The 14465-nt window shown below is 26.7% G+C and overlaps 1 protein-coding gene across 2 annotated transcripts in view; it reads left to right on the top strand.

Annotated features, from left to right (window-relative positions):
* The window catches only part of Gnptab (N-acetylglucosamine-1-phosphate transferase subunits alpha and beta), a 62129-nt gene that overhangs the window by 27121 nt on the left and 20543 nt on the right, over positions 1 to 14465 (top strand). For both annotated transcript variants that reach the window (XM_067287436.1, XM_067287437.1), the window contains exons 10-15: positions 1820 to 2033; positions 2108 to 2163; positions 5543 to 5657; positions 7259 to 7464; positions 9852 to 9973; positions 13931 to 14055. In XM_067287436.1, the coding sequence (XP_067143537.1) occupies positions 1820 to 2033; positions 2108 to 2163; positions 5543 to 5657; positions 7259 to 7464; positions 9852 to 9973; positions 13931 to 14055 (838 nt within the window). The remainder of the gene's footprint in view (positions 1 to 1819; positions 2034 to 2107; positions 2164 to 5542; positions 5658 to 7258; positions 7465 to 9851; positions 9974 to 13930; positions 14056 to 14465) is intronic.

The following is a 14465-nucleotide window of genomic DNA, read 5'->3' as shown; positions in this document are numbered from 1 at the left end:
TATGAAGGATACCTGTATTTATAAAATTATAGCCCATTTTTTAAATTTTATCATTTCATTAGTCAACCAGCTATCACGTGACATGATGTTTTGTGATTATTTTTAATCTATTAGCTAATATAAGGTTAATGATTTAAAAATAGAATATTTATAAAATTATATCCCATTTTATTTTTCCAGTTCTTATGTATACATAACAAGGGAAAGTATTGGAATTGTGTCAAATTTGATGCTCTGAGTTTTTTGCAAATCTCTATGTTTTGAGACCTTTGTCTACTATTGTATATAAATGATAGAATAGTAAATGAAGATTCACTGAGTTCAGCATTATAAGTGCTTTTTATTGCCTCCATCCTATTATACAATATTTGGCATGAGTATCAATCTGTAGTATACTAAGATATTAGAATGTTTGTCTCTCTCTGTTTTTAGTTTTTTGGTCAATTTGGACTAAATTTTTCATATTCTCATTGTCCCCGAGGAAAATATAGACTACCACAAAAACCTATACATCCCAGTCCTCCTCTGATTTTATCTCCTTTATTAACTCCTAAACCCTTTGCCCAATCTTGACCAAATTTTTCATACATAATCTCTGGGACACCAAGGAAAATCTGAAGACTACCACAGACTGTTAGATGAATATAGAATTATTATGAAATTTCCATTTGTGGTTACATGGCCACAGCCTTACAAGATCTGAGTGCTGCCAACAAGGCCAGGATCAACTGGCAAAGGTTGATGTTGGCAGATATATTTAGGTTTCCTGTTGTGCCTTAAAGTTGTGCACCTACAATAATTTGGCTAAACATTAAAAAATCTTTGAGTAGTATCAGTGAAGGAAGTTTGAGGTACAAAGTAAAGCTTAAAGTCTTTTTCTGTGACAATGCTTGTTTTCCTCATTTATTATCGTGGTGATATTCCAATAGTTGTAATCTGTGTAAGGTGCACTTTCTTCACATGTCAAATCTTACTGTCAAATCTGCTTCCAGTATTCTTATGCCACAACTTTCAAAAGTTTCCTTTATTTATATGTTTTTGCTGAGCTCTGAACTCTATTTTTTCAACTTGATTTTACTAGTTTTTTTATGGGATATACAGTAATTTGTGAAGTTACTATACATTATAATAAGTAATCCTTTATTTGATCATTCCAATTTTTTAAAAAATTATATTTTACTATTAAGTAAATATTTCATTTAATTTTTTGTTTGTGTTATATAAGCAATATATTTTGCTTTATAATTAAATATTATTTATTTATTCATTTATTCATTTATTTTACAAATGGAAATGTCATGTATATGACAAAAGATTTCCACCCCCTGATTAACAGTATAACCCAGATACATAAAATATAATATATAAAAATACAAATGTAAATAGAAAATAAAGAAAACATAGGAAAAAAGTAATATAGACAATTGTAATAAACTTTCTAACCCTTTCTGATATAAACAACTTAGTTTTTTAAAATTCTGGCCAATAAATATTAACGAACAACTCGTTATCGTTGTGTATTTGTATTATTATAATTTTCTATTTAAATGTGATTTATTAATTAAATAACACTGAACAATTGTGTTTTGTGTTAAAACTTTAAACAATTAAAAGTTTTAATGCCAAAAGACAGTTGTTTAGAGCATTGTTTAACCATTTTGACATTGAGTGTAAGTTTCAAAGATTTATTAATTAATATTAACTTATAAGTATATGTTTGAAGTAGACAAAATGCATTAATTATTAAAAATTGTGTGTATTTTGCAAAGTAATTTTCTTACATTTTATATTTATAATAAAGTAATTTTTTTAAATTCAGATTTATTTGTCTTGGCCTGTTCCTGATTGTGCAGAAGGTTGTCCACCTGCTTGGATTCGTGATGGTTACTGTGATAAACCTTGTAATAATTCTGAATGTCAGTGGGATGGAGGTGATTGTACAGGTGATAAAGTACAGATTGCATATCCTCATCATTTTGGACATGATAATTCATTTAGATATGGCACTGGATTTTTAGATGATAGTGATAAAGGTAGTAATATATTTTTTAAATGAAAAAATAGCTTTCATAGGATTTCATATAATTTATATAATCTTGAATTTCAGCTCTCTGTAATCAGAATTGTGTTAATGCTTGGTTGGCAGACAGATATTGTGATCAGGTATAAAAAATATTATTAATTTTTATAATTTATAAAATTTATTAGCTAAGAAATAAAATACAGGAAATCCTTGTTAATTCAAACTCAGATAGTTTGAAATTTTATTAGTTTGTAACTTACTTTTGGGACCAGGGTTAAAGAAATTTGCATATTAAGGAATTTGATTAGTTTGAAATTCAAAGTGAAAATTCTTTCTGAACTGTGATATGCATATATTAACTCTTTCTCGTAGTGCCTCCATACTGTAAGAGAACAGTAGACCAAAAACAATTCTAATCTGATCAATATGGCTTTACTTTTACATAACATGTTTTTGGGTATCACTTTACACGTGGACTACCCTTTTTTTCACTTGTAAAATACAGCTGGTTTTTGGGATTGCAAGATTGGGCTGCAATTAGCAAATTGAAATATTTGTAAGCTTTAGGTTACTACATTTTGGCAACTTAATACTTTTTGGGCCACTTTAAAAATAATTTGGGCTACATTTCAAGGAATTCTGCTTTACATTTTATAAAACCTATCTGGCAACCTGTGAAGTTCTCATCCACCAGTGGCTGAGTGGATAAAACCACTGAACACTGGTAGTTGATCATGGATTTACACTTCATCAATGGGCTGACCAACTTGAACTTTTCTGGATTTTCTTCATGTCTGTAATATCTAAATGGGGACAATTTCCCATAAAAGACTTCCTGGGAGACATTTTTTCTTGGCAGATCACCCATGTGTCATGTTGCTTTAATCAAATAAAACTAAATTAAACACACCTGACCTGACAGGCTGTTTACCTGCTGTTTATTTATATTACTATCATTAATTCTTAATTAACGAAAATAATGTTCTGTATATGTAGCTGTGTTCTGTTTGTTTAATAAATTAGATCAGTTACATGGCATTTGGCATATTGTACAAAAATGTGTAAATCTCGGATAATTGAAAACTCGATAATTTGAACTTGTGATTATTTCATCTCTTGAATTTTGAACTAATGAGGATTTCCTGTATTTTATATGTGATTTATATAACTGTAAGTTATGTAGTTCACATACATATACAAACATTATTTAATTTTATTATATATATTTACACATACATAATATAATAATTTGAGAGCTGGATTATAAAGGTGAGATATATTTTATAGCTAGTTAGTTCCTTTAAATTTATACATTGTACAAATAAATATTCCATTATTGACAAGACTATGTCTTGTTTATAAAATCGCACTGCTGGCTGGGTAACAAACTTAGAGGTATGAAGGAGTACATGTCAAGAGTTGAAATTTGGCACAGAGTATTAAGTGCCCAAATCATGCGTGCATAAAAAAAACCAGACTTGTAGGTAGTCAGGGGACCGAGAACTGAGTCAAAATAAAATACAAAATGGCGACACGCTCTACAAACAGGAAGTAGTGTGAGATTTGTGCATGTGTTGCTTGTTGGAAAGTTCAAAAAGCAAATGTTGCTAATTTGAATTATGATAAACGAATCTTTGAATAAACCCATTTACCTGTCCTGTGTTATTCCCAACATATTTCTGGTCACGATGTGCTGACCTTGACCGGTTGACCCAAGATATCTCATTTCAGCCATTGGAATGTTTTTGAAAGTAGATGGCACTAATCATTATAATTTTATATCAACTTCCGAAATATAATTTGTTTTCTTTTTACATTTATTAATATATACACTTTGTTCGTGCAAAAAGAATATAATAATTTCAGACGATATAATGGCCAGGATTATTTTTTCAAAAACAGGAAATTTTCGTTAGGCGTGGACAAAAATTCAATCTGGGGCAACATGCAACAGAGAGAAGTTTTGAAATTGGATAGGTTAATTTCATTGAAAATGCATCATGGATGACCTCGTGGTCGTGGCTGAGGCCAGCAAAGTTTGAACAATTGCACTCAAAACCAGTGATACCAAAGAAAATTGGAGAATGAGAATGAGATCTGCCTTGAGTATCAAAGTGATCCTGCTTAGTAGTGAGTCTCTGAGACATAGTCTTGTCCCAAATACAGCTTTGCCATTTTACTTGTTTTTTTAATATTTCAACAAGGCAATATATTCTATTAAAATATGCATGTTTTAGATACTCTTTGAAACTTTAGAGCTATCATATTATTGAAGTTATAATTTAAATTTTGGATATTAATCATAATTTAATAATTTTAACTTAATGGTCACAGATTATATTTTTAAGATGTATGCTTGTTACGAGACAAATATAAAAATAATTAAAATGAATACAACTGCTTGTAAAATTTTACCTTTAAATTCCTGGAAAATGTAGATAAAACTTGAATTTGGTGCATTATTTTTTACATATTTTCTACTTTAAGTCAAAGCATTTTTCTGTATGGTGTTTCCACCATTGTAAGCTCTCCTAGTAGAAATCAGTGCTCTTTGATTGTAAACACTATGCTACAAAACACTTTACTTCATTTATTAACTGCCAGTAAACCTGCTGTAGTTGCATTAGTGGTAAGTCATCAAGCCATTCATTCACTATCATGTTTAGGATGTTCAGATATCGATCACTATTCAGGATGCTGTTAATGAATACATGACCAAGAAGCTGCTCATCCTAAATCTTGCACCAGACATTCAGCACTCTAAGTACACTTGATGTTGCATATGTTGCATGCAACATGCAGCATACTTAGTTTAGGGGTGCACATTGTATGGTTATACACTCCTTTCCAACAAAAATTGCCTCATGCCGTAAAATGTTCTGAAAGAGTTGTGGTTTGTCATGCTAAATATAATGTCATGTTGCACCACTCAAGTCTTTGTGTGGCATCTCTGCATGTGATGCTGGATAGATCTTGTTTGCCCCTGCATAGATAGTCAAGGGGATATCTTGAATATATATAGAAATAAAATCATAAAATTTTAATGAAGAATGGTTGTTCAGTTCTGGATATTCAGTTTTCAATTTGAAACATGTAATGATGAAATATTATGTTTTAGGAAAATTGTTTTAATAAATTATAAAACTTCTAGATTAATCTGCATCAGATTAATATTCAGTCATATTCTGTGTTAGAAATATACTAGAAATCCAAAATTATCTGTGTAAGTTATCTCTGAATATTTTGTAATTGTCTATCCTTTAAATATTCAGAATAAATTATTTCATTCATTTGATGTTTTGTTTATTATTTACTTACATTTGAAGAATATACCTTTGCTAATAGTAAACACATGCTTATTACAATTATTACACTACTAAAAAACTTGAAATTCTTTCTATGTTTATTTCTTATCTGTGTTTTTAACTTTTACATAAATGTAGTTTGAAATTTATATATTACTGTTTAAATCAAGAATTTATTTATAATTAAATAAAATTTTATTTAAAATTTTTGTAGGCATGTAATGTATATACTTGTGCATTTGATGCGGGTGATTGTGGAACTTCCAATTATCATCATTTATTTGGTATAATGTTAATGAATGAAAAAACTCACTACATTGTTCCTAAAGGTAGATATATTATATTTTAGTAGTTTTCTTTAATTTAATTATTTTACAGTATTTTTGATGATCTGTTACTATTCCCATTATTTCAACTATCATTTTTTCTTAGTATTAAATATCTTCCTTTACATTTAATTTTGTTTCCCTAAGAATACAGTATCTGAAATATGTTTAACTATACAGAGATAGTATTAATTAACTTGTTTAATTAGATGTCACAATTCTTTAAGAAGTTTTGAATTTAGTAAATTGTATAAATCTGACTTTTCAATTGAAATAAAGTATCTGAAAGCCAAAGAAATAATAGCATTTTATTTCTTTGGCTTATAAATTCACTGTAAAATATAATAAATATAAATTTGGTATCAACTACTAAAAATTGAGTGATTTACACATGCTAATGTTAAAATGGAAAAATAAACATTAGAACTCTGAAAGTTTAAAAAATGGGGGTATGCACCTTTAGTTTGACATTCAACTAATGTAAAATTTGCTTTCTTGATTGATTGCTGAACTAAAGGTGTGTATCCTATTTTTTTAACTACCAAAAATATTTTAAAAAAATCTTGAAAAATTTTTTGAATCTGTATAATGATCTCATTGTTTTATTACTTTTAATAATTAAATAAATGATTAAACCAACTAAAACTATTTATTCATTTGTGATATGTTTTTAGTGCTATACAGGTATACCTCACCTTACGTTGGTAATTGGTTCCAAGAGAGGCGATTTAAGTCGAATTTACTTATCTCCAAATTTACTTGTCACTAGGCTAAACTACAAATAACCATTCCCAGTTCTGTATTTTATTTATAAATGAATTTTTAATAATATATGGTTAATAAGAATCTATTGTAAGCCTACAAACAAATAAATTTTAGTTTTTAATATAGTAGAGGAAAAAAAAAGTAATCTAAATTTATGAATATATGTGTGTATATACTTGTAAATGTACATGTTTACAATTTGGCGATGTTTACCACATTCACAAATAAAGAGTTTGCGATGTACTGTACATCACGGACTCTTTATTTGTGAATGTGGTTTGCTCTAACACATTATAAAATAAAATGATTTTGTAAGGTTAAATAACAAATACAGTTATTAAAATTATTTTGCTATAGTAGAAAAGACTAATTTGTTAAATTTACCAATATTTACATTCAATTTGTTCATTTACATTGTGGACATAGATGGCTGTGGATTGTCAGCATCAACAGCTGATTCTTATATTTTGATTCTGAATATTTTAATATGATTTTATACACTTTTATTCTTATTTATTGTATAGTAACATGATTTTATGTGCTTTTAACGCTTTTCTAGTGATATTACGACTTCAATATTTGTGATGGACAGACGTAAAGTCAAATAAAATGACTTAAACTTGATTTTTATTTTTCCATATATATATATATATATATATATTTTGACAAACAACATATAATCAAGAATGACTTAACTTGAAACAATGTAACCCGAAGTATACCTGTATTGCAAGTGAATGTTTAGAATAAATTTTGAATGTGTAACTTGAATGCTTACCATTGTAACTAATTTTTTTTCATTTATAAATTGTTTATAAATTATTTTAAATATCTTATAGGTGAAATTTTTGTGTACTTCAATCTTTCCAATCTTTTAAGTGATAATGAAACTATTTCTGAAGGAAATTATGAACATTCTCCAGTTGTTAGAGTTATGGCTATTTCATTGAAATATCAAGTTCTTACTGTAGTTCTTTATCCAAATTACAATACCACCAATTTGACTGTAACAATTAAAGGAGAGAGATTACAAAAAGCATTTCAGGTAATTATATTCTGTGTGATATATTATCTGAATATTAAAGAAATAAGTACAGTAGATCCTTAATCAGTTCTTGAAAAATCATTGTTACGTGAATGATTGTAAATTGAATTCTGATTTCCTGTAAGCTTGTGGTCATAAATTGAAATTTTTTCAACTATGTAACAGGAAAAACTGAAGACTGAGGAAGAATATTAACTAGTTTATTACAATTATCCTTTTAGGACTTTAACATTTTTTTTTTTTTGGGCTTATCATAGGTGGAAAGTGATTTTCAGATTTTAATTTTTATTTAACATTAAAATGCAATGCTTAACTATTTTTACAATAAAAATTTTATTCAGATTTACAGTTTCTTAATAAATATGCATTTTGGCATGGTCCTAAATGGATAATTGTCGTGAAATATTTAATATTTGTAAACAGAAGGGTAGCCCTTCTGTTTTCAAATATTAATTATTTCATTACATTACTAGAAGTTTATAAGTACTACGTTTCATTACTAAAAGTATGCAATTTAATATTAATAACAGAAGAATACTGTTTGTATTTATAAGATGATTGTTTATGGAAGGACATGTTTTGTTTGATCTTATTATGTAGAATTGTAGAACTAATTATCTGTTTTTCAGAAATTGAAATAAAAGTAAAAATGTATAGTCCAAATGTTAAGCGAACATTTTTCTGATATTTTCATATTATGTATGTAATGTTACAGGCATACACAAGTAACAACTTTTTCACTAATTTTATTCTGTGTAGTGTGATTTAATGATGTACTCTATTCTGTTTTTATCAGAGGAATACTGAAATACTGACACATTCAATGAGAAAAGAGAAATAATTTACAGATAAATCATTATATTTTCTAACAATGCATCCATTTATTTCTGTGAAAAGTTGAGAAATAGAGTTATCTTTTAATACTGAATAGTTCCTGAACTTTTATATAGAGTACATCTATTTATTTGTTTAAAAACTTTAGTATTTTAAGTAATAATGTAAAGAACAAAAAATGCATGTAAAACAATGTGTGATAGTACATTTAAATCACAGGCATTGATCCATAAGGGTCAGAGAGAACATGCCTCCAATATTTTTGTACCAGCAAATTTTCTATCCTCCCAATTTATGTTTTTACATTATATGACAAAAATTAGAAGTAGAAATAAAGTATATCTGTTGTGTACAGTACTCTGTTTTCTTTTTTAATCTGAAAACCCAAAAATGAGAAATTTTTCTTAAATCATTGTCATTGTCCCCAATGTATATAGGAATCGATTCTGATGATTTAAATTATGGAAGGAGAGAGTAGAGGGGATAAAATGTCTGATGCTATGCAGTCCAGCATGTACAAACATAATAAAACCTGATGTATTAGTAACTAGCAGGTAAGCCTAGCATTGCCCTGGCAAAAAATAAGAACAAACATTAAGGTTATTACATTATTTTGTACTTCTAATCCTTCTATTGTGTTATATTACAGTATTTGATTTATATAACTACAGAGGATATTTTACGTAAGAGTTCATTGCACCAAGTGATCAATCTAACACATTTTAAAAATTCTTTAAATTGTGTACAGTAAAGGAAGAAAGAAGTTTAAAAACGTGTTAGATTGATCACTCGGTGTGATAAACCCTTATGTACAATAATCTCTGTAGTTATATATATCAAATACTATAATATAACAAACATTAAAATGAAAATTATGTAGAGTTTGGTTATTTTAGCCTACTATTGTCATGTTTTTTGCGATGCTCAGATGATATGAAATGGTACAATTTTATCGGTCAAGTAGACAGGAATCAAAAGTAAAATATTTTAAAATTTTTAAGATATCATAATTTTTCCTAATGTTAACTCTAAGAAATTGTGCCATTCACCATTCACAGCTGAATAACAAATGGTAGTCTGCCAATCAACGAAATTTGACGAAAAATGCACCAAATATTTAAACTTGACACCTTCGAAAACCACTTAAAACACATTTTGTGCTGGTAACCTCATATTATGTAATTTTTCTATTCAAATGCCACCATACTGATGGTCCGATAGTAAGAAGGGACTGTTGGGGAAGGAGATTGAAGTAATTTTTATATTATAGCATTCCAAAAATTTCGATAAAATTAGTCCCTCTGTTTTAAAAGATGCTATGCATGGATGGGCTAATTTATTGAAAATTTAGAAACCATTCTTTACATTATATTTGAAATATTAAAAATAGTTTGAATTTCATATAATTTTGTTTTATGCATATTCAATATGACATGTAAATTATTATTAATTAAGATTAGATCATTAGATCTTATTCATTAATCATTATTACATTACTTTAAAAATGTGCATAATATGTATCAATGTAATAATTCTTTATATTTATATTATAGTTTACTTTTCAGTTTGAAGTAAATACATATCCTTTAATTATAAAGAAAGAAAAAGAAGAAACATTAAGTACTACAATGAAAACTAAAAGTTTTACAGTAGAAGAATTTTCTCCTGAATTAAGGTACATTATTCAAAGTCTAATTTTAATATAAACATAATTATAAATAACTAAGAATTAAGTAATTTTTTTAATTATTTATAATTAATCTTTTATTAAAAGTATAATTAATTTTAAGTATATACTTAATTAAAATGATCAAAAATGATAGAAATTTTAGAAACAAAAAATGTTTCTTTAAATTCTTTTCTTTGGCAAATATTTTAAATGGTGGTGTATTTTACTTAATGAATTATCAATGTCACTTTCTGCTGCTGAGAAATGTTTATTAAACAAAACACAAATGTTTTTTTCAACCTAATACAATAGGCCATCCTTCGATGTAACTGAATTCGAACACCTTTTCAAAAAATGGAACATTTTAACAAAGTAACATCCAAACTCTTACATTTAAATTTAAAGCAAACATTAAACAAATTAGCAATTAAATAAATAAACTACAAAGATAAAATATGATAAACAAGCTAAAAGAACAACAATATAAATAATAAAATAAACAAAAATGCATCAAAATATAAGTGCAGGTGATAACTAAAAATTTTTACATTTTAATTTTTTCTTATATACAGAATTTCTATGCAGAAGGTAGTTATTTATATTGTTTTTGTTTTAGTTTATTTATCATATTTTATCTTTGTAGTTTATTTATTTAATTGTTAATTTGTTTAACGTTTGATTTAAATTTAAATGTAAGAGTTTGGATGTTCCTTTGTTAAAATGTTCCATTTTTTGAAAAGGTGTTCGAATTCAGTTACATCGAAGGATGGCCTATTGTATTAAGTTGAAAAAACATTTGTGTTTTGTTTAATAAATATTTCTCAGCAGCAGAAGGTGGTATCGATAATTCATTAAGTACTTCACAAAGCTGAGTTTGATTTTCAGTTCAGTGATGTTTTATTATTTTATTTAATTAGAATTTTTACTATAAAAGCTGATTCCATTAAATCTTATTGTAAGAATTTAACAATATAAAAACACTGACCATATCATAATTATCATAAAAATATTATCATAATTATCTATTGATATATGTCAATAATTATGACATATATCAATAGATAGTTATGATAATATTTTTTAAACAAATTTTTTTTTTTTTTTTTTTTTTTTTTAGAAGAGGTGTAACTTGTGAATAATAATTACTTTTACTTCAAAAATTACAGATACTAAATAAATAATTTAAGAATGAAACTAATATATATTAATGATGAAAGTAAATATTTGATTTTTGATAATCAAATATTGAAAATTATTATAGAAAATGAAAAACTGTAGTGATACTTACGATAGTCAATATCAAGCTGAGAATTGTTTCAGAAATAAAATTAAAATTTTAAAATAGTTTTTCAAAGAAAACATTAGGAAATTGATTTATTGATTGAATTGGCTTATTTCAATGTTATAAACCAAATAACATTATCTAATGAATTTAAAATCTTTTATATAATTGACATTTTTTAAATACTTGAATAATTAATTTTTACAGATTTTAATATAAAATTTCAAATGATAGATTTAGTTTTGAAGTTTCTGCTTATATGAGATTAACTACAATATGAAAAAAATTAAATTTACAAATTACAAAGAATATCCAAATGAATAGCTTTATATATTTTCATTTTGCCAAAAGACTCATAATGGCATTACAAATATTTATTCAAAATTCATTAAATGTTTCAGCTTGTATGCTGTCATCAGAGTATCAAGCTAAAGTAAATAATTTAATAAGTGACACAGAATAAATCTAAAAAAATATTTACACTTATTGAATGGACATAAGGTAGATAGTTTGACCAATATCTATTACAAAAAGTAGCATTTAGGTTATTTTTTTAATAAATTTTCATAAAAGGTCTTCACCATGGATTATTTCTTTATAAAATAGGTGTTTTGAGCACAGTTATATAAATAATATATAATTCGACGAGAGCATAAAAGTTGAAAAATGTAATGAATTTTGAATAATTATTTCTAATATGTTAAGAGTCTTTTGGTGAGATGCAAATATGGGAAGCCATTTATCCATATATTTGAATATTCTTCATAATATGTTAACTGAAACCATTCATTGTTTATTTAGAAGAATTTCATATTCTACTTTTACTTTCAGTAATTTTCTGGTAAATTTGTAGCATTTTAAAATATTAATTATTTAGAACTACAAAAATTTATAATTCAAGAGAACAGAAAAATGTAAAATTTTTTAATGTAATTATTATATTTGTGCACCAACAAAAATTAGCTGATAACTATAAAAATTTTATTTTATTAGATTTTATTACTCAAAATAAAAGCATTCAGAAAAAGGGTATTTTAGGCATTTAAACTTCACTTTTTGAAATATTTTTATTTACATGAATTACAGTACCTATAGTAAGTTAACACTTACCATGCTGGTCCAGTTGACCTAGTTCCTTACCTGTGTGCTGACTGCTTTAAGCAATTTTACAGTATTTTCTATTGAAAATAAAAAACGATTGACTAAAACTAGGTAAAAAGTAAAAACAGTTTCTGATATTGAAAACATTATCTGTACAATACTCAATTTAAATGTGTGTACTGTACAAATTTAAATTTTTATGTATTATGCTTTAATGCAGGGATGGGCAACCCGCGGCGCTCGGGCCGCATGCGGTCCGCAATAATATTTTTTGCGGCTCGCGCGGCATAAAATGTGAATAAATATATCAATTTCCCAGCTTAATGAGATATTCAACAAAAATTCAAACATTATTTTCTACAACTTATATTTGTGAAAAGTTTTTTTGCAATGAATTTAGTAAAAATTAAAACAAGAAACCGGCTAACAGACACATGGAAACTAATTTAAGACTAGCGGTGACTGATATTTGGCTAAATATTTCCAATATATTACGTTTAAATCAGTGCCAGAAGCTAAATTAAGTATACCTGTACTAATTTATAATTATATATGAATAAAGAATTGTGATTTACCGACAGTTCCCCCCTCTTTTCTCTTGTGTGCGGCCTGCGTCAATTCAAAAGTTTTGAAATGCGACCCTTACGTAGAAAAAGATTTCCCATCCCTGCTTTAATGTTGTTTGGACTTGTTTTAGAGATAAAGATACAATGAAAAAAAATTAAAAATTACAGTATAGCTTTAAAATTTGTATTTTTATGTATGAAGTATATAGTACATTGATAAATTTATTCATAATGGCATTAGCACTATCAGAAATATAGGAATTCGACTTTTGTATTGATAATATCTAAAAAGTATATAAATTATGTAATATCATATAAACTATACAGGTTTAAAATAATAACAAAATTACATGGCTTATTTGTATTTTTTCGATCTCAGTTAGGCCTAAATCATAATCACGACATTTTTGTCAGATAAATCAATATAATTCGCACTATATTTGTTGATTTTTTATTAATGAATTAGAACAATTATTAGTTAGTATGTTAATGCGCCTTATCTAAGCTTAACTCATACATAGAAAATAAAACAACTCGATATTTGCTTGCAAAATATGGCAAATATGAAATTACAAGATATATTGAGAAACGTAATAATACATTTTTTGTTTTTTGCGAATGAATGTGGAAAATGTAATATTACGTTTTTAGCATGGTAAGTGTTAATAATATAATTAAAAAATCTTTCTGAGAGATTTACTTTCTTATCTGTAATTCATTAATTATACAGTAGATTAAGCCCGAAATTATAAACTAATTAAATGATAACACAAGATTCGTGAAGTCGTAACTTTGCTAATTAAAGATGATGATTTAACCACCTATCGTTGTCCAAATTATTTTATATCTGTTTATTTAATTAGCCAATAAATGAATCCAGCAATATAATTTGACTGATTCATTAAATTATTTATTTTGTATAATTCAATTTTTACCATTATATTTTTATATAATTTTTAATTATTAAAATCTAATAAAATGTATGATTTATTTCTCCTTTTTTTTTTATTCTAGACAACCAAAAATCCTTCATATATCAGAAGTTGTGCCTGACTTAATTATCAATAATGTGAATACATCTGATTTACCTTCAGATATTTCTGAAAATATTAAAGCACTTGAGAAATCATTATCAGAAGGTAATTTTAAATATTAGTGAAAATTTAATTGTAATGCTAAATGAATATGTCTGATTAAACCATAGAATTGCCTATTGTAATCACTTTGGGACTTGCCTATGCTGATAATATTAAGACAATTGATGGCCAGATGACTACTGTTCTGGGAATCTGGGATCAAATCTAGATGGGATGAAACATTTCAGGAATTTTTTGGTCTAAGTGGTGAGGGATGTGGCTAACATATGGACAGACCTGGAATTCCAGGTCTGTCCATACATGTTAGCCACATCCCTCACCACTTAGCCATTCCATTGTGGGTCTGGCTGAATCATAATAGGCTTGTCTTCTTAATGCCTGCAGATAGTTAAAATACCATATTTACTTGCATATAAGATGAGAGTTTTATTCATTTATCACATCTTCAAATT

Source organism: Centruroides vittatus, unplaced genomic scaffold (genome assembly GCF_030686945.1).
Source record: "Centruroides vittatus isolate TY-2023 unplaced genomic scaffold, ASM3068694v2 scaffold_464, whole genome shotgun sequence".
Lineage (NCBI taxonomy): Eukaryota > Metazoa > Arthropoda > Arachnida > Scorpiones > Buthidae > Centruroides > Centruroides vittatus.
The sequence above is the reverse complement of the archived record's forward strand: the minus strand, read 5'-3'. Positions and strand labels throughout refer to the sequence as shown.